The following is a 25407-nucleotide window of genomic DNA, read 5'->3' as shown; positions in this document are numbered from 1 at the left end:
CAGGACACTGGATGGTGGCGTCTCCCTGCGGCGCATGTGGGGAGACCCGCCGGGAGCCGCAGAGGAGCCAGGAGCACCCGAGGAAGCAACGGGGGTGCGGGAGCATACTGCCGCCAGTGAGGATGAGCCAGGTCCGGAAGCCGGGTGCTGGAGGTGAGTAGGCCCGGCCGCGGGCGGGACACACAACAATTTTGGCAAAATGGTTATCTGTTTTGGGTCCTACCTTCGATATGTGGTCTACTTCTATGTTGGACTTATATATACTAGAGCGATAAACGCTACAGCAATCTTCTAAGAAGAAACAGCTGGCAAGCCAATGCATCTGGGTACCTTTTGAGAATTTTTTTACCAAAGGAGCTGAAGACCAAACTCAAACTCATGTTGAAGAAATCTGCAATACCTCATTTAAATGATCTGGGGTCTGGTTACTTTTTTTTTTTTGTGGCTTTTGTTTTATTTTATAATAATATTTTGGGGTGTGCTAGGATGTATCAAGTAGCAGAAGTCAATTTCTCTCTATTAATCTATTTATCTTACTACCTAATTTAGAGTGCTCATGTGTTAGTTTTGGGTCATTCTAAATAAAAAGGAGAAAGGGAAGGGTGGGGGTGTGGGATGTTATGGGTGGGGCTAGGAAAGATTTGATCTTGGCTATTCTTGGTTGGACATTGTTGTTATAAGTGATATTTTTCAATAAAAAAGTGTACTAAAAAAAGAAAAGGAAATGTATCTTTGCATGAACCTTCTAGTTTCAGATCCATTTCGAATCTCCCTTTATTTGGTAAATTATGAGAAAAGATGGCTTCAACTGTCTGACTCTTTGCAGGAGAATCATGTACTCAATCCCCAAAAATGCTATTATCACAAAGGGTAGAGCACTGAAACTCTTCTCATTGCTAGATTTGGTACTCTGTAAGATGGATGCTGGAGAAATCAATATGCTGATTTTTTCTTGGTATCTCACTAGCATTTGATTCTGTCAATCATGCAACCCTTCTTCAAAGGTTATGGTCATTAGGTATTAGGAGAATCGTGCTAGCATGGTTTACTTCAATTCTGTTGAATCGTTAGTCTACTCTCTCTGAAACAACACCCTGTCTACCGGCTTATCTCAGGGTTCTGCACTTCCCTGTGTCCTTTTTAACAACTACATGCAACCACTCTATGACATAATTGCCTCTCATGGAATTGCTTTTAAACTATGTGTGGATGATATTCAATTAATTTGTCTGGTTGGTCATGATGCAGTTGCTGCATTGAGTTCCCTTTCTCACTGTTTGGAAGCTATCATTGACTGGTTAAAACAGTCAGGTTGCAGCTGAACGTTTCCAAGACTGAAATTATGGCGGCAAGTCATTCGTGACCCACAGTCACTCTTTTCTGGTAGGTCTCCTGACAAGTTGCCTCTGGCTTACTCTGAGCTAGTTCAAGGTTTGGGTATTTTATTTGACTCTGGTTTTACGTTACAATCAAGTCCATTCTAAAATCTGTGTTCTTTAAATTACGCAGTATTAGAAGATTAAAATACATTCTTTCTATTCAAAGTGTTTGTTTGGCAGTTCAGGCCTTCGTGATTTCTTCTATTGACTACTGCAACTCACAATATAAATGTCTTCTAACATAACATATTAAATCGTTACAGCTGCTACAAAATGCAGCCGCTCGATTCATACTTTCTTGTGCCTTTAAAAGTCCATGTGTCACCAATTTTGTTTCAGCTGCGCTGGTTTCCTGTAACAAACAGGATAAGGTTAAAGGTTTTGATGTTGGTTTATAAGACTCTTTTGGGTGATGGCCTGTAGTATCTGAAGGGCGTCTTGCATGCATGTGTGTCTAGATGGTCCTTGCATTCAGAAAGTGACAATCTCTTAATCATATCTTCTCTTAAGGCAGCACAGTTGCAAACAACACACAGGCAGGCCTTTTCAGGCCTGTGGAATGCCTTGATTTGGAAGCTCCATCTAATTTCTGACTACATGCTCTTTTGAAAGAAGCTCAAAACTCACTTTTTAAAATTAGCTTTCATATAGGCTCACTGCTGCTATATAGGTAAATTATCATTGTATTGTGTGGTTTCATCTTTGTGAGTTTAGCAAAAATATTTATGTATCGCTTGTAACCCGCCTAGAATGGCTTGTAGCCTGGCTTCATGTGAAAGAAGTACAATAAATAAATAAATAAATAAATAAATAAATAAATACACGTCAGGCCCAGGCCTCTTTGTAAAGGACACCCGTCCACATTACACGATCTCACTGCTACCAGAACTCACGTGGAATAGACAGTCACGCTCTCTCTTTCCTCGATCTGGATACTGCTCTCAGAGGGAGCAGGTGGGTCCTCCTGGTACTGGCTGGGAATACGCAGTAAGACCTTCACTCTCTGCTGCAGGGACCCATCCTCACTAGGGAAAGCAGTGATGGTGACCGGTGCTGTCATCCCCATGCCTGTACCTAAGGTGCATACAACACAAGGACAAATAAGCATCAACACATCAGCAGGATGCAGTGGGGACAGGGATCAGAAGTCAGCCTTATTTCTAGATCTTGTCCCAAGAGACCTGGCCATGCCCCATGCTTTACCTATGATCTCTGAAGATATTCCTATCAATTGAAACAATAGAGAATGGGGGTGGTGTTCAGATTACAAAATATGCGCAAAATATAATCTCAAATTGTTTTATTATAAGAAAAAAAACCTAACACAATAATACACACAAATTCTGAGTTAACACACTAAGTCATAACTTCAAGACACTTTTCATATGATTGCTTCCTCCAAGGCAGGAACCCTCAACCCAGCCTTCAAGCCTCTCTTAACAGGTCTGGTTATCAGGATGTCTACAAGGATTGCGCAGGAAATAGCTGCATACATTGGAAACCCAGTATAAGCAACAGGAAATTACTTACCTGATAATTTCATTTTCCTTAGTGTAGACAGATGGACTCAGGACCAATGGGTATAGTGTACTCCTAAGAGCAGTTGGAGATGGAGTCAGATTTCAATCTGATGTCAGCACTACATATACCCGTGCACGAGGCTCTGCTCCTCAGTTTTCTCTTCGAAAAGCAGTTGTGGATATATGTGTGTTCTAATAATTTGATTAACTTGGTTAACTTGATTTAACTTGAGTAACTTGATTAACTTGAACCAGTTGACAAGGTTTCTAGCTGGAGACCGCCAGCGTATTCAACCGGAAAGTGCCGACACTCGGTCATTATGGGTGTCTGAGCTAGGGGTAAGTGTTGGCTTTCCGTGTTTGTCCTTCTCTCGGGAACTGTCCCCCGAGGGTTTCAGATTTCGAGGCAGCCATGGGTGGGATGCTGAGTCCATCTGTCTACACTAAGGAAAACAAAATTATCAGAAAAGTAATTTCCCGTTTCCTAGTGGGTAGCAGATCGACTCAGGACCAATGGGATGTACAAAAGCTACTCCCGAACTGGGTGGGAGGCTACCCGTGGTCCATTTAGGACTGCCCTTGCGAATGCTGTGTCCTCCCTGGCCTGGACATCCAGGCGGTAGAACCTCGAGAAAGTGTGGATGGAAGACCACATCACCGCCTGACAGATCTCGGTGGGTGACATCATCCTGTTTTCTGCCCAGGACACTGCCCGGGCCCTTGTGGAATGGGCCTTGACTTGCAGCGGTGGAGGCTTGTCTGCCTCAACGTAAGCTGCTTTGATTACTTCTTTGATCCAGCGAGTTATGGTTGCCCGCGAGGCCACTTCCCCCTGTTTCTGTCCGCTGTGAAGGACAAATATATGGTCCATCTTTCGTATGGATTCTGATCTTTCCAGGTATCGGACTAGGAGTCTGCCGACGTTAAGGTGGCGAAGGAGGCGTGAGTCTTCTGAGCCCTTATCCTCATATAGGGATGGCAGCAAGATGGTTTGGTTTAGATGGAAGTAAGAAACCACCTTTGGGAGGAAGGAGGGTACAGCGCGTAGCTGTATGGCTCCCGGTGTGAATCTGAGGAATGGTTCTCTGCATGAGAGCGCTTGAAGCTCGGAGATTCGACAGGCTGAGCAGATTGCCACTAGGAATGCAATCTTCAAGGTCAGGAGCTATAGCAACAGGCCACAAGTAGGTCTGAAGGAAGCCCGCTGCTAGGACGACTAGTACTAGATTGAGGTTCCATAGGGGTACCGGCCACATCAGGGGTGGACGGATTTGATTGACTTCCCTCAGAAAGCGGGAGACGTCTGGATGGGAAGATAGACTGATGCAGTCTACTTTGGTTCTGAAGCAGGCCAGCGCGGCCAGTTTGACCTTAATAGAGTTGAGGGAAAGCCCTTTCCTTCATGCCGTCCTGCAGGAATTCCAGGATCAAGGGGATTTGACTGTCCGCAGGAGGATGTCGCGGTCTTCACACCAGGCTTCGAATATTCTCCATATTCATATACAAGTTAAGGATGTGGAAAACTTGCGTGCCCGTAGCAATGTATCGATCATCGCCCCCGAGTATCCGCTCTTCTTCAGGCGAGACTTCTCAAGGGCCAGACCATAAGAGAGAATCGAGTTGGGTCTTCGTGGAGGATCGGTCCTTGCTAGAGTAGATCCCTGTGTGGGGGTAGACCCAGAAGGTTCCCCACCAGAAGTCTCTGCATGTCCACGTACCACGGCCTTCTTGGCCAGTCTGGGGCCACTAGAAGTACTAGCCCCCTGTGGTGTTCTATTTTGCGGATGATTCCCCCCAGGAGGGGCCATGGGGGGAAGGCGTATAGCAGAACTTCCTGTGACCAGGGCTGGATGAGGGCGTCGATTCCCTGGGATTGTGGTTCTCTTCTGCGGCTGAAGAACTTGAAAATTCGGGTGTTGGACCCGGTTGCCAGGAGGTCCATGACTGGGGTTCCCCAGCGGTTTACTATCAGCTGGAAGCCTGTGGTCGAGAGTGACCATTCCCCTGAATCCAGACTCTCTGCTGAGGTAGTCCGCAGTGACATTGTCTTTTCCTGCGATGTGCGTGGCTGAGATCCCTTGCAGGTTTGTTTCTGCCCACGTCATCAGGGTTCCTATTTCCAGGGATACCTGTTGGCTTTCTGGTTCCTCCCTGGCGGTTGATGTAGGCAACTGTTGTGGCGTTGTCTGACATGACTCTGACCGATTCGCCCCGGAGTCTGTGGCTGAACCGTAGGCAGGCCAGCCTGACTGATCGGGCTTCCAGTCTGTTTATGTTCCATCCTGATTCTTCCGTGTCCCATTGCCCCTGGGCCGTTAGTTCCTGGCAATGGGCTCCCCACCCTCATAGGCTCACATCCATGGTAAGCAATGTCCAGATCGGTGGGGATAGGCTTACTCCCTTGCTGAGATGGTCTTCTTGTAGCCACCATTTTATCTGGTCCTGAACCTCTGCCGGGTTATATTCATGTATATTTTTTAAAAAACTGTACTCAGGTATATTTTAAAAAAACTGTACTCAGGTATATTTTAAAACCAGGCACAGGCTTGTAATTAAAAGTGCATATAAAAAGAAAAATATAAAGTTATATTAAAAGCCTGTGCCTGGTTTTAAAATATACCTGAGTGCAGTTTTTTTAAAAATATACATGAATATAGTTTTTTTTTAAATATACCTGAGCACAGATTTTCAATGTTAGCTCACATTTTCAGAGATGTGGGTAATCATATTTATTCAAGTAAGAGTGTCACGTTTTGAGACTAAAGATTGCTTATTAAGGTTCCATTAGCTGCCCATATAATTTATTAATTATTTTTTGTTAACATTTTTCTGCATTTTATTAATAAATAAAGTTTTGCTTTGTTATTCATTCATTATTTTTTATCATATATTCACATTCAGAAGTATTTTTAATGTGTCTATTAATTTTCAGATTATTAGATAATTGAAGTTTTTACCATAAGCGAATTGTTGTGATATAGAAAAAGAGAACATCTCCATACAGGTACAAATATTGTTGTTTTATTGGATCTTTTGCATTTTGATTCATCATGCCTTCTCATTTTTTGTTTCATTTTTTTCATTTTTATCAAGTGATATTTGTGATTTGTGTTTTAGTCTTTGGTACCTTTATACATTAATTTTAATTATATTTTATGTTTTAATGTATTTATATATGTTTGTTTATTTATATGATGTATTTATTGTTTTAGCCCCTGAGGCAGCCCCAAGCGGGGCGAAACTCGGCCTGAGTCGGGCATCTGTATGAATTTATGTCTCCACTCAAATAAAAGGTTATTACTTGGACTATTTTGGTGTCTAATCCATATTGTTGCCCAAACGGCGTTCTTAGACAACCTACCCTCCTGCTTCATCAGCCTATCATCAGCCTGCCATCATCTCTTCCCACCAGTTGCCATCCACCATTGACCTGGGACCCAAAGGAAAATGTTGCCGCTGACCCTGGCCAGAAAGGTGTTTGGGGGAGGGGCTGTTTGAAGGGAGGAATCAGATAGAGGAGGGGTTTGCGTTTTGGATTAGATGGCAGCTGGTTTTAGAGGGGGGATCAGGGTATATGGTGGGAGGACTGGAAGTGGAGGTTGAGGCTGAGGCTAAGAGGGGGGAATGACAGAATATCGACAGGGGAATGTACGAGAGAAGCTGGGGCTGAGAGGGGTTCAGTTCAGGGGATTTGAAGCTGAGGAATAAGAATGTGGAAGGAATGGGTGTGAAGAGATGAGAAAGCACTGGTTGAGGATGATAAGAAGGGCTTGGGGTGAGAGGGAGTCAGCGGAGGCGGATGCAGAAAGAGCTGGAAGGGAGGAGGCTCAGGGATTAGCTAGAAGGGAGGAGGTTCAGGGAAGGGGTGGAGGTTAGGAGAGGCACAGCTGGAGGGGGTGGGGGTTGAGAGAGAGGATGAGAGTGGAGTGATTAAGAACACCCCTTCTCCCCGACCCCCCACTAATCTGTCTTTGCTGTTGTGTAGGATCATGTGAATTTTCAAGTGCTAAAAGTTTGGGAAGCCCTGCATTAGGGAAGGGCCATTGGTGGGGGCAAGCGGGGCAGGACAGAAGGCCCATGGGAAGGGAAGAGGGAAAAAAACAGAGAAGGAGCTGCAGGAAGGAGAGCACTCAGGAAGGGGCTGAGGGAAGGCACGGTTTATGCAGAGAACCCTATGGGGGTCCCTACTGAGAGGACTGTACCATTTCAGCAAGGAGACACAAGAGAAGCAATACAGTGGGTTGTAGCTCCCCCAAGTGGGAGACATGAATGGTGAATCCCCAGAGTATAGAAAGCCATGCTACCATTTTAGGTTGTGGTCTCTTGAATTATCCCTTGTAAGGGCAGCATGTGACTATCCTTGTTCAGTTTTTGTTTAGTTTTCTTGGGCCTCTAAGGTTCAGGCCTGGCTATGGAAAAGAAGAAACGGTGCTTTGACTAACTTTAGGATGTTTTTTGGGGTACCTTTTTGTTTTGCAGAGAAGGAAGTTTTGGCTTCCCCTTTTCCTAAGGGTTTTATTTTTATTACCAGCCTGAGTACCCTAGGGCCCAGGGGCTCAGAGTGTTTGCCATCCAAGAGGAACAGTGTCTCTCAGCCAGAGAGCAAGGGTGGACTATCGAAGTCCTGGTGAAGGAATGGACCTGGATTCATTCCTGGTGAGGAGGAGGAGATCTGTGGCACCCATCCAGTGTTAAGCCCACTTATATCATCAAAATGTTCAAAAGAAGAGCATGGAGGTACCCTCCAGGCACCAATAGGGAAGAACGGAGAATGACCGAACAACTGGACTGAGGTATAAGCAATGGGACTTTGAATTAGAACATCTAAATTGAGAGATATTATCCTATCCACTAAACTGTTATGTTATATTTATTTATTGTATGTGCTGCAATACGTCAAAGATGCTAAGCGGCTCAAAATAAAAAATAGATAATTATAAACATACATTTTAAAACAAGAATAAAATAACACTATAAAATAGTATTAAAACACATGCAAATAAAACAAAATGGGCAATACAGTGTCTAAATCAACATTCAAGGATTAAGAAAACTCCTGCACAAAAAACAGTGTCTGTAAATATTTTCTAAATAATTTAATGCATTGTATGGAACAAAGATCATTAGGTAAATGATTCCGACTTGATGGAGTGGCCATGGAAAAGGCGCGATTATGAGTCTCAGACAATTGTACTTGGTGCACTGAAGGCACTTCTAGCAAAGACTTTTGAGAAGACCGCAACGATCTTACAGGTCCAATACGGTTTGGAGGAAGCTCCAAAACTCCCCCATTCAATGATACGATCAGGAACAAAAGAAACAGATGACTTTGGTTACATAATATATTAATTGGAAGTTTAAAGTCAAAGATTTATTAAGAGAACTAAAGCTGCAAGGGACTGTAAAGAATAAGATTATGTAACTGAACATTTTTATCAACATTCCATCTTTAATTAGTAAAAGTTAAGGGCAAGATTCATTAAGGCTTTTCTCTCATTTTGTGTCTATGGCAAAAACCCTTGGTGAATCGGGTACTAAGCTGGAAATCAAATCAGCTTTCAGCGCGATTTTTACTGCTGTGTACAAGAGACTTGAATGTTGACTTAATCACTGAACAACCCTCAGGGCTTACCTAGGAAGTAATCTTACCGACCCAGATAGAGAATCTTGGGCATCAGATTCAGGCAGATGCAACATTGGCGCACAAAAAACGGGCGCTCATGATTAAGGTCTTGCTTTCCTAACGCGCGCCCATCCACCTCTCCCAGGCTCGTGATGCACTAAGCAAATGCGTCGCTGCGTTAAAAAGGAAGTACTAAGGGAAATTGTGCGACCCTAGCGCCTTCTCGGCATCGGCACCCAGGAGAAGTGGCTGTGTGCGGGTTAGAAAAATGGATTCTCGTTAATTGAGCGCTCGTTTTCCTAACCTGACCGCTGGCAAGACATTAAAAAAAAATATTATTTTTTTTTTTACCTTACTCCTTTTTTTGGTTCCTCCGACTTAATATCGCCACGATATTAAGTCGGAGGAACTACAGAAAAGTAGTCTTTTCTGCTTTACTGTTAACTTTAGGGGCTCCTCAAGACTTAACGCATGCTCCGGGGCAGGTGCTAATTTTTGAGAGTAAAAATGTACATGTTGGGCGCACATTTATTTTTTACATAAGCGGGTAATAGCTAATAGCCTCACCACATGAATTTACATGTGATGAGCTCTATTAGCTATGTGCTAGTTTGAGCACACGTTTTGATGCGCTAATCCCCTTACTGCACAAGGAGTTATGGACACGCGTCCAATCGCAGGTTAACCAGAGCGCTAGCCTGAGCGCAAGGTATTGCATCAGCCTGACTGTGTTTAACTTGTCAGGAGAGGATTTTAACAGCTCAAACCTAATTTGAGGTGTGGTCTTTGGAGTCCTGTGGTGGGACGCCAGCCCAGGGATTACATTTACATCAGAAAACATTCTTTATTGTTATTAAGTTTTATACATTACAAATGACTCTGGGCTGCATATTATTTAATACATTAATCAGTATTCTGCATGGCATTTAACGACATGTAAAAATGGAAGAGTAGCATATGGGGTTCTGCAAAACCTTTGGAGAATGAAAAGGTGCCCATGCTCTCTAAGAGGCTGGGAACCCCTGCCCTGAATGAAAAGGTTCTCTCTCATCTTTGAAACCCTCATGGCAAGCCTGATCAACTCAGCATCCCGCTGACAATAAATGGGAATGTTCTTTTGAGAAACAGCAGGATTGAGAGGTCTGTAAGCATGCTGGATCCTGAGGTGAACAGGCTTGCTGCTATAATCTTCCTGCTCATCCACCAGGCATCCTTTGCAGATGCAGTACCACAGTGCTCACCCTTCTGGTTGGTTCCTCCGACATACTTCAACAACTGAAGCACTGCTTCCCGTGAGGCCTCATCAAATGGTTTCCCCGTCACCTCCACTGCTGCATACTTTCCTGCATCATACACCCTCTCCTCATAGAGGACATCATCCTAGTGACACAAAAAAACCCGTGAGGCCAAGAACAGGACAAGCTAGGAACACAAGAGCACGCCAGCCTGGGGTTGGAAGGGAGACACAAAAAAGATGCGACTCTAATGCTGTGAAAGCAACATTCAGGGCCCCGGAGTGGGGGAGGAAGATCATTACAGGCAACAAACACCTGGTGGCCAGCTGTACAGTCCATGAGAGGTTCTAGAAGAAGCTCTGGTGCACAGACCCCAGTTTCAGGAATCGTTGCTGCAATGGCCAGACCAGGAACAATGGGAGGGTGGATCTATCAAAATAGGGGAAAAATCCCATGGTTCCAGGATCCCAACACTGGTTCTGTTTGAGCTGGAAGAAAAAGAAAAACTACCGCAACCCCCCCTCCAAAATAGAGGAAAATTGGTCTTTACCTGCTAATTTTTGTTCCTGTAGTACCACAGATCAGTCCAGACAGTTGCATTTTGCCTCCCCTCCAGTAGATGGAGACAGACAAGTTTTTGACTGATACTGCCACTTAAGCTGAGGTGCCACCTGCAGTCCCGTCAGTACTGAACTATACCCAAACCAGATGAATAATAAACACAACCACACTATGTACAATTTCCCCCCAAATGAGCAGAGAGAAGAAAACCTTATAGATTCAGTAACAACTCTTGTAAGAACTGTTGACTGCACAACACACCTGCGCGGGACCAGAACCTGAAGCCAAACACTGATTGAGCAGACTCTCAAAATTCCCCTATGCCAACATGGGAGGGAATCTGGACTGATCCGTGGTACTACAGGAACGAAAATTAGCAGATAAGGACCAATTTTCCTTTCCCTTACATACCCGGATCAGTCCCGACAGCTGGGATGTATCAAAGCTTCTCTACACTGGGTGCAACCCTGAGAGTCCCACTCGACGCACTCTACCACCAAAACCCCTCGTTTCAGGGGCCTGGACATCGAGATGGTAGTGTCTGAAAAACGTGTGCAACGACTTCCAAATAGCCATCCTACAGATCTCCTGTGGTGAAACCTGTTGACACTCAGCCCAAGAGGCTGCTTGTGACCGGGTAGAATGGGCGCAAAGCCCAACCAGCATCGGCCGTCCCTTAAGAATGTATGCAGAGCTGATAGCTTCCTTCAACCACCGAGCAATAGTGGCCCTAGAAGCCTTATGCCCTCGCCTGGGGCTGCTCCACAGGACAAAGAGATGATCCAACAGGTGAAAACTGTTGGTAGCCTCCAAGTAACGCAACAGAGCCCACCTCACATCCAACCTCCGCAAATCCCTGGACTGAGGAGTAGGAGGATTCAAATCCAGGAAGGAAGGGAGCTCCACAGACTGATTCAAATGAAAAGATGTCACCACCTTAGGCAAAAATGAGGGAACCGTTCTCAAGGACACCCCTGAATCTATAATCCTCAAGAAGGGTTCTGTACAGGATAAAGCCTGAAGCTCCAACACACGCCGAGCTGAGGAGATAGCCACTAGAAAGATCACTGTCAAAGTAAGATCCTTTAATGTCGTGCGCTTTAAAAGCTCAAATGGAAATGCACACATGGCCTTCAAAACCAGATTGAGACTCTAGGAAGGACAAGTGCTCCGGACGGGAGGACGTAAATGTTTCACCCCCCCCCATCCAGATGGGCCGCCAAGCGAACTCCACGCACTCTACCCCAAAAGCAACCCAGAGCCGCTACCTGAACTCTCAGGGAATTAAAGGATAAACCTTTAAGCAAGCCATCTTGCTAAAAGGCCAGGACATCACTCACGGAAGCACGGGTGGGGTCCACCCTATGTTCCACTCACCAAGATTCAAAAACACCCCACACTCTGACATTCGCCAGGGAAGTAGAGGTTTTCCTAGCCTGCAAGAGAGTAGTAATGACTGCATCAGAATAACCTTATTCCTTAGGCGCTCCCTCTCAAAAGCCAGGCCGCTAGACAAAAGCCATCTGACCCTTCCAAACAAATGGGGCCTTGACACAGGAGATTCGGCAGGGGCAGAAAACGCAAAGGGCCATAGGAATGTGCATTCATTTTCAACAAATGTGAAATCTGCAACAAATAGGTCCCTATTCGTTTGATTCGTGGGTCCACGAAACACATGGCGATCCCCCACAAATGAAACATATCATATTAGTTTAATTCATTTAGTTCACAGTGCTTTCTTAGCAGCCTTTTGAAATAGGAGGTGGTCATGTGGGAGTATCCATAGCAACAACCAGCCCTTTCCTGTGAGTCATAAGTGACCTCACAGCCCTGTCATAGAGTGGGTCAGACAGGTTGGCAAGGAGACTAGAATGCCAACGTATCAGAGTAAAGATTTTTCTAATTCAGCCAATCGCTGCTTTCAGTGCACTGTGATGCTGTTCCTGCTGTATTTCTACCTTAAGCGAGCATACCACACAGTGCACTTTCTTCTTGGTTTCTGTCTGAGAAGGTCGTTGCTTTTGAGCTCTCTCTGAGTGACTCAAATCTTTATTCAATTGCTATTGCTACAATTAATTTTCTATTGCTGAAAAAGGTATTTGTTCTTTTTTACTGCTGTGCCTGCCAGGCAGCCAGCCTTTTTTTACTGCACTTTTTTTTTTAATTGAATTCAGACTGTCTCTCCCATTGAGACAAGCTGCCAGCAATGGCATTTTGCTGCTGATCTTACCCCCCTGGGGTAGGTTGCAGGCACGGGCTAGAGCGAAAGCAGCTGGCACGGCCTAGAGCAAAAGCAGCTGGCAAAAAGGACTCTCAGCCCACCCAAGCAAAGGAGACACCAGCACAAATGTCAATGACACAGTATCCTCCAGAGCCCATAGAGGACATGGAGATAGATCCACTGGCATATTGGGCACACAAGTACACTGTCTGGCCAAAGTGGTTCAGCGATATCTGTCATGTCCACCAACCAGTGTGCCCAGTGAACGTGAATTTTCAATGACAGGGGATATCATGAGCCCTCATTGCTCAAGGCTGGCACCAGAATTGATGGAAATGCTAGTGTTTTTGAAAATAAACATGCCTTTGCTTGGGTTTCCAGATTTCCCTGTGAATGGCAAGATGAATAAAAGCAATTTAAAGCCTTGCAGCAGCTCCAACTGCTTCATATGCTCCTGATAATATCAGCACATGTACCTGTCCTCAACCGCTGTGCCTGTCTGTCTGGCCCTTACGTCACTACAAGGGCCTGACCCCAAACGCTGTGCCTGTCTGTCCAGCCCTTACATCACTACAAGGGCCTGACCCCAAACACTGTGCCTGTCTGTCCAGCCCTTAAGTCACTACAAGGGCCTGACCTCAACTGATGTGCCTGCCCGTCCAGCCCTTAAGTCACTACAACCCAGAGCCGCTACCTACCACAGTAACCTCAAATGCTGTGCCTGTCTGTCCAGCCCTTATGTCACTACAGGGGCCTGACCCCAAACACTGTGCCTGACTGTCCCCTGTCCAGCCCTTATGTCACTACAAGGGCCTGACCCCAAACACTGTGCCTGTCTGTCCACTGTCCAGCCCTTAAGTCACTACAAGGGCCTGACCCCAAATGCTGTGCCTGTCTGTCCAGCCCTTACGTCACTACAAGGGCCTGACCTCAACCGCTGTGCATCGGGGAAATGATTGTCCATGATGACCACCCCCTGCAAGTAGTGGAGAATGTGGGTTTCAAGCGTTTGCTGCAGGTCTTAGCTCCAAATTACAAAGACCCCTCAAGAACCACATTTAGCAGAAAGGTCATCCCCAGCCTCAATCAGAAGGACATGGGCCCCTGAGCAGCACCAGGGAGACGGTCTTCTGTACGCCACATTTCCCGCACCCGCTGGACAGGTGGGGATTCGGCGCTGGCCTCTTCCCTCTTCAATCGCCATTACTGAGGGAACCCTGGTTAGCTTCTTTTCCTCCGCTTAGCAATATGCTAAAATTCAGAGGGTCGCCACGTCTGATCTGAGCTCGTAGTGGGAGAGGAAAAGGAGGAGGCGCCGGCTCCCTTTCCACATTCTGGACAGGGAGGGCGTTGAGGCCTCGAAAGTTGCGTTTTTCATCGATGCTCGAGCCAAGTGATCCACCGCTAAAAGTCGCAGGTCCATCCGTTTCTCGTCCCGCCTTGCGCAGTATGGCAACAGTAATCAACTGAATGATGAAGAGCTGGAACAAGTTCATCTTCCTCATGGTGCCCTTAAGTCCATTCAGCGAGTCACCACGTCTGATCTGAGGTCGTAGCGGGAGAGGAAAAGGAGGTGGTGCCAGCTCCCTTTCCGCGTTCTGTCCGGGGCTCGTCTATCTCTTAGTACCCACTGACCCACGTTGAATCGCTGTTCACTTGAAAATCTTCTCCACTTTACCACACTTGCCAAGGCTCGGGCCCCACTCTGGGGGCCAACCCATTCCAGGGAGCCCTGCCCTTCACAAAGAAAAGAGAATTCTCCCCGGGGCTCTTGTTTGAATATTTGCTACCACCACCAAGATCTGCACCCGCAGCGGCTCCACCCCACCCAGGCATAGTTCATCATCTTTCAGGTCCTAGCACATGTGTTAGACTCCTTGGTCCGTGTTTCAAGATGGGTCGGTTGGACAGGATGCCCCAGTTGACAGTCGCGCCGCATGCAGAGGTCCCCCTTCACCCCGCTCCCCTTGCAAGGGGGAGGGGGTTCTGGAGGAGGGCGCAGCGGTGGTCATCTCCCTCAGAAACGGGGGAAACGGCAAAGCTGCTTCCGGGGTGGGGGCTATAACACGCTCCGCCGGAGCAGCAAGCCTCCTGCCCCCACCCGAGGCCTTCCCAGCCGAGCCAGAGCTGGTTGCGGTGCACCGCCATGGAGGAAATGTGCCCTGCAGGGGCTGGGGCCATGTGGGAGGCGTTCCCCACCCAAGGGGGATCAGCCACCCCGGTCAGACCAAACTCTTAGCGGTTTCACATCCTCTTGAACTCAAATCATTTTTCTAATTCAGCCAATCGCTGCTCTCAGTGCTCTGTGATGCCCTTCCTGCTGTATTTCTACCTTAAGCAAGCATACCACAGTGCACTGTTTTCTTGGGTTCTATCTGAGAAGGTTGTTTGCTGTTTGAGCTTTCTCAGAGTGTCTCAAATCTTTATTCAATTGCTATTGCTAGTTTGCTACAATTAATTTTTTATTGCTGAAAAAGATATTTGTTCTTTTTTGCTGCTGTGCCTGCCAGGCAGCCACGCAGCCAGGATTTTTTTTTGCTGCACTTTTTTTTTTTTATTGAACTACTTGTTGACTATCAGTCTCGTGCTGGTATTTAGCCTTAGATGGAGTTTAACACCCACTTTTGGCTGCATTCACAACAACCCGACTCCGAGAAGACTTGGTTCCGGCGTGCCGGGGGCCACAACTACCGGCCTAACACCATCCGCAGGCTGAGCCTCATCTTGTCTTGCCTCCTTGTCTTTCCCCTATCAACACCACAGGGACCTGACTACCTCCGCTCTGCCAGCCTGTCTTGCCCCTATCAAAACCACAGTAACCTGACTACCTCAGCTCTGCCAGCCTGTCTTGCCCCTATCAAAACCACAGTGACCTGTCTACCTCCGCTCTGCCATCCTGTCTTGCCCCTATCAAAACCACAGGTACCAGACTACCTCTGCTCTGCCAGCCTGTCTTGCTCCTATCAAAACCACAGTGACCTGACTACCTCTGCTCTGCCAGCCTGTCTTACCCCTATCAAAACCACAGGTACCAGACTACCTCTGCTCTGCCAGCCTGTCTTGCTCCTATCAAAACCACAGTGACCTGACTACCTCTGCTCTGCCAGCCTGTCTTACCCCTATCAAAACCACAGGGACTAGGCTACCTCTGCTCTGCCAGCCTGTCTTGGCCCTATCAAAATCACAGCGACCTGACTACCTCCACTATGCCAGCCTGTCTTGCCCCTATCAACTTTCTGCCACTCTGCCTTGCTGCCATACACCAGACGACTCTACTCCTTGTGGTGTTCTTGCCACTATCAAGGTTCCTCAGTGTGTTGATGCTATTCTTTCTGCTGCTTTGTTCCTTTATCAGCGCCTTGCGGTTTTTTCCGACACCCTATCTGCTTGCTATGTTCCTCCTTCATTGTGCTGTAGGATGTTGATGCCACTTCTCATGCCACTTTGCCTCTCGTGCTGCCTTTGAGGGTTCATGCAACTGTTATTGGTGCTCTCTTTTGAAGCTGTGGGGTGTTTCTGACACTCTCGCTGCTGCTTTGCACCTCTATTAAAGCACTCTTGCCACTCCTAGTACTCCTTTGCCCCTTTATGGTGCCTTAGGCTATTCATGCCACTTTGGTACCACTTTGCCACAGTCTAAGTACCTTGGAGCTCTTTTCCCGTTCTAATGATTGCTCCCCAGAAGTTTCATCCAAATTGATAAGAAAACCCCAATTCTGCACCCAAAAATAAGCTGCAAATACTTCACCAAATTGACTTTAATGGCAAAAGAAAAAGGAAAGAAACTAATAAACAAATTGGGGTTTTTTTGCTATGAAACTAATGAAACGAATTGGGGTCCCAACAAAACAAAAAAAACGAACCGAAAAGATGTTTTCTTCTGCACATCCCTAAGGGGCTGTCTGACGCTAGGTTGACCAGGGCCGCAAACCACGGACACCTCAGCCATTCGGGTGCCACAAAGATTACGTCTCCTCGGTGGGCCTCTACCCAGCGCATCACCTTGCCGATTAGCGGCCACGGCGGAAACAAGTACAGCAAAACATTCAATGGCCAAGGGAGGCGAGGAGTGTCCACCCCTTCTGCTCCCATCTCCTGACGCCGACTGAAGAACCTCGGGGCCTTAGCATTGCAAAAAGTCACCATCAAGTCCAAGCAGAGCTGACCCCCACCTACTGCATATAAGGCAAAAGGCTTCATTTGAAAGCTTCCTCTCCCCGGGATCTAGCTGGTGACGGCTCAAGAAGTCCGCCTGAACGTTGTCCGATCCTGCAATATGAGAAGCTGCTATCCTCTCCAGATGCAGTTCCGCCCAGTTTATCAATTCCCGGCTCTTGGTGCCTCCCTGGTGATTTATGTAGGCCACGGCTGTCACATTGTCTGACAGGATCCGGCTGATCTTCCCTTCTCCAGGGGGAGGAGGGACTGTAAAGCAAGTCATACAGCTCTGGTTTCCAACCAGTTGATGGACCACGAGGACTCCGTCATCGATCAATGGCCCTGGATCGATCTGTTCTGGCAGACTGTACCCCACCCAGAGAGGCTGGCATCCGTGGTTACCACTGTCCAATTGGGGACTTCCAGATCTACTCCTCGGCAAAGCTTGTCCAGGGTGAGCCTCCAGGAAAGACTGGACCTTGCAGATTCTGTAAGCGGAAGCGGTAGCTGAAACTGCTTGGAGATCGGATCCCAACGAGATAGTAAGGCTGATTGAAGAGGCCTCATATGAGCAAATGTCCATGGGACTAACTCCAGGGTGGATGCCATTGACCCGAGAACTTGCAGGTAATCCCAGACCCTGGGCATGCGCATGTCCAACAGCAAGCGTACCTGCACTTGCAATTTGAGGATCCGCTCCTTGGTGAGAAACACCTTGCCCAGCCTTCTGTCGAAGAGGGCTCCCAAGAACTCCAGGGTCTGTGAGGGAACCAGATGACTCTTGGCTGTATTGACTATCCACCCCAAGGACCTCATTAGGCACAGAGGGACTCTGACTTCGCTCAAATCAGTCAGTCATCCAAATAAGGGTGCACCAGAACTCCCTCCTTCCGGGGGGCAGCTGCCACCACCACCATCACCTTGGTAAAGGTCCTGGGTGCTGTTGCGAGGCCAGAAGGGAGGGCACAAAACTGGAAATGTTCCCCCAGGATCATAAAGCAGAGGAATCTTTGGTGGTCTGACTGAATCCCGATGTACAGGTAAACCTCTGTCAAGTCCAGGGACGCTAGGTACTCCTTGTGGACCGCTGCAATAACCAATCGCAAGGTCTCCATGCAAAAACACGGCATCCGAAGTGCCCTGTTCACCCTCTTCAAATTGAGGATGGGCCGGAAGGTGCCTTCCTTCTTTGGCACCACAAAGTAGAATGAATATCTGCCTGACCATTGTTCTGCAGGAGGCACTGGCACAATGGCTCCCAGCTCGCTGAGGCGACTTTGCTGGTACGAGCATGTGGAAACAAGAAACCGGTCCCCGAGAGGCTGAACAAATTCCAAATTCCTTGACATATTATATCCAAAACCCACTAGTCGGAGGTAATTTTGGCCCACTCCTCATAAAAATGGACCAGCCGCCCCCTATTAGTGGCACAGAGGAGTGGACTGGCCTCGCCTCATTGGGAAGATTTTGGCCCTCCCAAGCTTTGGGTGGAACTGTCTCTGCCCTGCTGGTGACTGCGAAAGGGTTGACCCCATGACTGCTACCTGCCCAGGGGTTGCCTGGAAGCAGAACCTGAAGATCTGGTTGCTCGAAATCTACGATTGCCCCGGAACCGTGACCGAGAAGGAAGAGAAGCCATTGCTTTCAGCTTATCTTCGGGCAACCTGTGAATCTTATTCTCCCCCAAGGATCTGATCATTTCCTCCAACTCCTTGCCAAAGTGCAGTTTACCCTTAAAAGGCAAAGAGCCCAGCTGCGCCTTGGAGGATATGTCCGCTGCCCAATTCCTCAGCCAGAGGAACTGCGGGCAGAAATAGCAGACAACATGGACCTAGCAGATGTCCGCAACAGATCATACAACGCATCCACACTGTAGGCCACCACGGCTTCCAGCTGTTCTGCCTGGAGGGATTCCACATCCGAAAGGGACTTATCCATTTGTAGCTGCTGCACCCAACGAAGGACTGCACGTAACATAAAACTGCTGCACATAGCAGCTCGGGCCCCCAAAGCAAACACCTCGAAAATCTTCTTGAGGTGAACTTCCAACTTCCTATCTTGAACATCCTTGAGCCCCGTCGAGCCCATGACTAGGATGGTTGTCTTCTTAGTGACCGCGGACACAGCAGCATCCACCTTCAGAATCCTGAGGAGATCCAGCACCTCTTCCGGAAGCAAATATAGTTTGTCCATGGCTCTACTCACCTTCAAGCCTACATCTGGAGTATCTCACTCCCTGAAGAGCAGGGCAGTGACCAACATGTGAAAAGGAAAGGCCGTGATTGGATCCTGGAGGCACAACATCACTGGATCCACAGCTCCTAACACCGCACCTTCCTGGAGGGCCTCGATGGCCAACTCTTCAAGAACTGGTGGAATCAGTGGGGCCAGCTCTTCTCCACGGAACAAACACACACCACCTGGGGTCATCCCCAGCAAGCCCCAGAGCATCTGACTGGGCCCCACCTGGTCCCCCCCATCACCAAGCCCCTCTGGCAGAACCAATGCCAGTGCACTAACGGGAGTTGAACCCCCGCAGGCAGGGATGCCACAGACCTGACAGGTCTGCCCACTTTGGAGGCCCCTGCAACCTCAGGGGCGCCAGGCCTCGTGAGAGCCGCAGGCACAGGATCCTCCTGTCACGGCCCCTTGGCCCTCTTGGAAGCTCCAATGGGAAGCTGCTTATGGCCACGGCGCTTGGAAGAGCACCTAGACTTAAACACCTTGTGCAAGAAACCCACGAAGTCAGAGGAAACTAAGGACAAGGAATCTGAGCCCTCTCCAGGCTCCTCCTCAGATGAAAAATCATCGGCCGCCACCACACAGCCCCCCCAAAGGCATCCATTTGTGGCGATAAAGCGGGAGGGTAATCCCCCTCCCCCCCACGGGCCGCGCGAATGCAGCTAAAATGGCCTCTGTTCCCAAGCTAAGCGGGAACAAGTCTCCCGAGGGCTTCTGCGCCTAAGAGAGCTTCCCAGGCTCCAGGCACTATAACAGCTTCCCCCTTGCGGCTGAACCGGAGGGCCCCTCCCTACCAGGGAGACACTCGGAACACAGGCCATTGTGCGAAAGGCACGCGGCCCCACAAGCACTACAGGCTGCACCATGTGGCATGGCCGCCGAGCTCGGAGCATGGGAGACAGGCAAAAGGGGCACCGACGCGGTAGAAAAGGATGGGGGACCGTCCGAAGCAGGAGCCGCTGAAGCTGGGGCGTGCTGAGCCTACCTGCGCACAGAACTTCCTTCAAGAGCATTGGGGATTTTTTTTTTTCAAAACTTTATTTTCGGCTGCAGGCTCCTACCGTCCCCTGGCAGGGTGAATGAGCCGGGCTCCCCGGTGTCAATCCTGGTGGCTGCCTGGGGGGGAGGGGGGAACGACAAGCTACAAGGTCTCTGACCTTCTTCTCAAATGCCTCTAATACCAGAGGGGATGGTCCCACTGAGACCTAGCAGCCACCTGGGAGGCTGTATGGCTCTTCTAACAAAAATTGACCTTCTTTCTTCTTTTCAAATTTTTTTTTTTTTAATTTCAGACTGCAGGAGTTTGCACCTCCACCATCTGCTGGAGACACAGAAGTACCGACGAATGCAGGTGGCACCTCAGCTTAAGTGGCAGTATCAGCTGAAACCTTCTCTGTCTCCATCTGCTGGAGAGAAGGCAAAACACAGCTGTCTGGACTGATCCGGGTACATACAGGGAAAGCGATATTATACTCAAGATACAAACTTAGTAACAGAACCATTTGAAAAAGACAGAAATCACTGTGATGTGTGCAGGATACAAAATACTACAACATAATCTGAGGGGCTGGGGAGAAGTGGAGGGGGAGGGGGAAAGGGGACACAAAATTCATCCTGGAATGCAAAACACCAAAGTCCATGAGAATAATGCACTTGTACATACGGGCATTATCATCATCATCACATTTATGGCACAGCCATGTATATCAATAGTAGTACACACCAATGCTCTGCTTTCTCTCCCTTTCCTAGATTTTTCCTGCCCTCCTCCCTCCTTCTCTAGATTCCCTTTCTTACCCACAACGTTTGCTTGTGCTCTTTTTTTTTTTCCATCCTCAGCAAGGTCCCAACTTTTATCTCCCTGGGCCCCTTCAGTCCCTCCCTCCTGTCCTGAAGAAAAGCAGAAGGGAGGAAGGAGAAAGACATGGAAGGGAAGAATAAATGAGGAGGAGAGCCAGCTGTACCGCTCCTGGTCAATATTTACTTTGAAAGAGTGAAAACAATCTCCTAGACTTCCAAAAAAAAAAAAAAAGAAAAGTTACTTCAGGCTGAACAAGCAGGGTTGTGAGATAAGGAGGGCCCAGCAGAGGCAAACAGGTACCCCACCCTCCTGGGTAGTGGGGGAAGGGCAGCAACTAGCAGTACAGCCTCTGCCACTGTCCTCAGTCTGCAGGAATGAAGGCCAGGGGGACAGGGAGGGCACAATAACTTTCTGTACTAAGATTATTCTGTTCTAATTTTCCTTGCTCCCTCTCCTGCTCAGGCCTTAAACACTGCCCTGATATATATATATATATATATATATATATAATAAGTGGAATAAGGCATGAGTAAAACATGTACTGAACTTCAGCATACATTTTATTTACTCGTGTGCTTTAAAAAAAAAAAAAGTTAACTCCCATTGCATTAAGCTAATGGCCTGCTAATGCATTAAAAATGTGCACTAACCCGAAAATGTTTGCACAAATACATGCTTAGGTCGCACATAACATGTGCAAAAAAATATGATCTCTGTGCATAAAAGATGTACCCCTAAAAGTGGTGCACAAACGTTGTGCCCTATTCTAGAGGTTGCACAGTGCTGGATTTTAGTGCTGTGCACACTCAGAAGCATTTTAACCTGGCAGCTTAGATGAAGTTGCTTCTCTGAAGGATTGGAAGGATCCTCCGAGGCTGAGGTTTTGCTGTGAATCCACGCTCAGCACAGGCCCTGCTGGGAGCTCCTATGTCCAGCAGTACTTAATCCTTCTCTTTCACAATTCTGACAAATGTGTATATAAAAAAATGAAATGGGCCTTGACCTACTGAAAAACAGCTGTACTGTAAAAATCAGACCCTGGGGTGTTGCACAATTAGAAAAAAAAATGGAGTCAATTTATTAGCTGCTTCCTGATTGCCCTGATTGCAAGAGTTCAAAACTATCCAGCCAGGCTGAATATGCAGTCCGCTTAGGGGGAAAAAAAATCGGAGGCAGCATGTGACACTAAAGAAGAAGGCAACACTTAATAACTGCGCCCTACCCAGCAGAGTCAGCGTGCAAGGAAGGCAGCCCCGCACATACATGTGCAGCCCAGCAAGCTGAGCGAGTCCATCGCCGTTCCAAGGTTACCGGGGAGGGTCAGCGTCCGCGGCAGCTGAAGGGCCAACAGTGGGCGGCGGTCGCAGAGGAATTGCGGATGCTTTTCTCTCAGCGGGCCCTGCTAGAGGGGGGTGGGCTTCGTGTCCCACCCCCCCTTGTTCAATGCGAATGAAAGCCGTGGAGCCGGAGCTTCCCGCGGGAGGGGGGGGGGGTGCTGCAACAGGTCCCCGCCTTTCGCGATTCCGCTGCTTGAGCACCCCCCCCCCCCCTTGCAGGTTTCTCCGGCGGCTGCTGACGCTGCTTCTCCCGCCTTATGCGTGTGTGTGAGCCCGGGTCTCTCACCTTGCCCCCGGCTCGGAGGACCTGCATCGGGCATTGCTCTGTGCCCCCGAACAGCGAGTTCCGGATCAGCCCGAACATGCTGCGGCCGCCGCGCGCTCTCTCCCGGCCCGCGGGTGCGCGCTGGCTGTGGGGAGAGCGCGCTGGGGTTTGTTTTAGGTGGATCGTACAGATGGAGGTGTGTGTTTGGAAGAAAGGGGGGAGATCCTCCTTAGATGCCTGATTTTCAGGGTGGGGACGTCCCAGTCTATGGCAGACAAGTGGCCATGCCTCGATTCTTCTCTGCCGACTTGCAGTAGATGGCAGGTTCACACTTTGCAGAGCCTTCACCCTTCTCCTTTACGCCGCCAGGTATGCGCGCGCACCTGTGTTGAGATTCTCTCCCAAAGATGTTGGAGCCTCGAGTCGCATAGTAAATGACTGCAGATAAAAGATCAAATGATCCATCCCGTCTGCCCAGCATTGCTAATGCTAGTAACTGCCAGGGGTAGCAGAACACCTTTTTGGGTTGCAGGGGGCATGCAAATTGCACCCCCCCAACTCCACCCTCATCGCCACTGCTCCTGTCATTCTCTTGCATTCATTGGGTCTAGACAAGAAAGAGGGTAAGGGATCGGGGAATAGGAAGAAAGGAGATCACAAAGGAGGGAAATGAAGGAGTCGTAGGCAGGAGATATAAACAGTTAAGGAACGAAGGAGACTAGAGGGAGAGGGCTGCGGAATTGAGAGAGGATGAGGAAAGGGAATGGGTGGAAAGAGGAATTGAGGGGGATGGGAAAGTGGGAAGCAAGGGAGGGGTGGGTAGAAGAACAGGAGGAAAGATTGGGATGGGTTAGAGAAGGAAGGAAGCCACAGCTCCCCATCACACCTCCATCCCCTCTTTCCCTTATCCCCAGTCCAAGGCCCCTTTGATTCTCACTCTTTCACTTCCTCTCCTGCACCTGATCCCCTCAGTCATCCTGATTCACTCCTGCCCCATCCCATCTCGCTCTCCCTCTGTCTCAATCCTCAATTCACCCTTCCCTCCCTCCCTTCACAATTCAGTTTACTCTCTTCCTCCTTTGCCCCATTCCCAAGTTCACTCTGTCCCCCCCCCCCCTCCCCACCCCACCAATCCAACCTCCGACGGAGCGCACTGTTAGTCGGCATTTGGATGCACGTTTTGGACGCGCTAGCTTTACCCCTTAGTCAGTAAGGGGTAATAACGCGTCCAAAACGCACGTCCAATCCCCCTGAACCTAATAGGGCTATCAACATGCATTTGCATGGTGCAGGCGCTATTAGGTATTCCCACGCAATTCAGAAAGCAAAATGTGCAGATTTCTGAAAGCAAAATGTGCAGCCAATTAGCGCCTACCCAAAGGTAGGCGCTAATTTTTTCGGGCACCGGGAAAGTGCAGAGAAAAGCAGTAAAAACTGCTTTTCTCTGCACCCTCCGACTTAACAACATGGCGATATTAAGTCAGAGGTCCCGAAAGTTTAAAAAAAAAAAAAAAATAATAATAATTTAAAATGGGCCTGCGGCTGTCTGGTCGAAAACCAGACGCTCAATTTTGCCAGCTTCCGGTTTCCGAGCCCGTGGCTGTCAGCGGGCTCAAGAACAGACGCCGGCAAAATTGAGCGTCAGCTGTCAAAACCCACTGACAGCCGCTGCTTCCATCAAAAAAGAGGCGCTAGGGACATGAAGTGACCCTAGCGCCTCTTTTTACAGCCGGGCCTAATTTAAATAATTAAGATACTGTATCGCGCACACAGGAGAGTGACCTGTGGCGCGCCGGGAGAGCGGGCATTCGCCCGCTCTCGCGTGTTTTTACTGTATTGGCCCGTAAGGGATTAATGTAAAGATAAGAGATTGGTGAAAAAACTAAGAGATTGATAAAAAGAAGGAATTGATGTAAAAATTGAGGAACAAAGCGTAACACTGTTAGATTTGGTGGGCTCTAATATGATAGGATGTTTTGACTTGAAATGTTTTTTATGAGTGGGTCAATAGTATTTGAGTGTGCATGAGTATGAGTGGGGATAGTTTTTATTTATTTATTTAAAGTTTTTGTATACCGACATTTGTTAAGAAAACATCAAATCGGTTTCCATAGAACAAAAAGGGCTTTACAATGAAACTGATAAAAAAAACTAGGGGGGGAGGGGGGTAGAGGGAAGGGGCTTTACAATGAAACTGATAAAAGAACTAGGAGAGGGGAAGGGGGGTAGAGGGATAAGGGAAACCAAGGTTATGCTGTACAAATAGTTAAACGCAAAAACATAGTTAAATGCAAGTATAGATTATGTACAATAATATACTAGGGGGAGTGAGTTAAGAAGGGGGGATTTCAGTCAAAGACCTGGAGGGCAAGGGGAGGGGCGGGGCGGAGAGGTGCAGGAGAAATAGGAGTGAAAAGAAGTGCGGCTCTTGCGTAGGCTCGTGTGAACAACCAAGTCTTGAGGTTCTGTCTGAATTTCTTAGAGCACATCTCAAGGCGTAGGTGGGTGGGCATAGCGTTCCATAGAGAGGGACCAGCTAGGGATATTGCACGTTATTGAAAACTTGTCGTGAAAAGGATATAAGTATAAAATTATACAAGTATAAATTGCATATTTTATGAATGGTAAATGTTATATGAATGTCTTTTTTTATATCTTTTGAAGTATAATAAAGAGCACTGATTGAAAATTAGATATGTGCTTGTATTCCAACTCCATATGGAGTGTTTTTGGGTATTGATTGTTAAACACAAAGGAACAGGGACATTGCCTAAATTGTGGGTTTCTATTTAGTAGGTACTGTATATTTGGGCAGTAGGACTAATTTTAAAGAAATGCCTGTGTTTAGCTACACGGAGTCGGCAGCAGCAGCGGTGTTATCAGGAATCTGACTATTTGAGCCTAGTTCAGAGATAGGAGGGGGGTTTAGCGAAACTGTTACCAAACTGAAAAAGACATTGATAAGGACAGAATTACATTCAGCTTCGCTGAACGAATACTGTCGGGGGTAATGCGGATCCCAAGAGGTCTCCGCATTTATAAGGAACCTTTTTTGCATTCACAAAA

General features: G+C 47.8%; 1 protein-coding gene across 3 annotated transcripts in view; it reads right to left on the bottom strand.

Moving 5' to 3' along the window:
• The window catches only part of HEBP1 (heme binding protein 1), a 31809-nt gene extending 9101 nt beyond the window's left edge, over window positions 1-22708 (bottom strand). Inside the window, exons 1-3 of one of the 3 annotated variants that reach the window (XM_029590465.1) lie at window positions 22363-22708; window positions 9764-9902; window positions 2273-2453 (exon numbers count right to left, since the gene is read on the bottom strand). In XM_029590465.1, the coding sequence (XP_029446325.1) occupies window positions 2273-2453; window positions 9764-9902; window positions 22363-22440 (398 nt within the window). In that variant the 5' untranslated portion in view covers window positions 22441-22708. Of the gene's footprint in view, window positions 1-2272; window positions 2454-9763; window positions 9903-20735; window positions 20870-22362 lie in introns of those variants that run through there. The other 2 variants (XM_029590466.1, XM_029590464.1) reach the window with 2 other exon arrangements.
• Window positions 22709-25407: the final 2699 nt, after the last annotated feature.

This window comes from Rhinatrema bivittatum, chromosome 2, assembly GCF_901001135.1.
Source record: "Rhinatrema bivittatum chromosome 2, aRhiBiv1.1, whole genome shotgun sequence".
Taxonomy (NCBI): domain Eukaryota; kingdom Metazoa; phylum Chordata; class Amphibia; order Gymnophiona; family Rhinatrematidae; genus Rhinatrema; species Rhinatrema bivittatum.
Note: the sequence above shows the minus strand (reverse complement) of the source record. Positions and strands in the feature narration are given on the sequence as shown.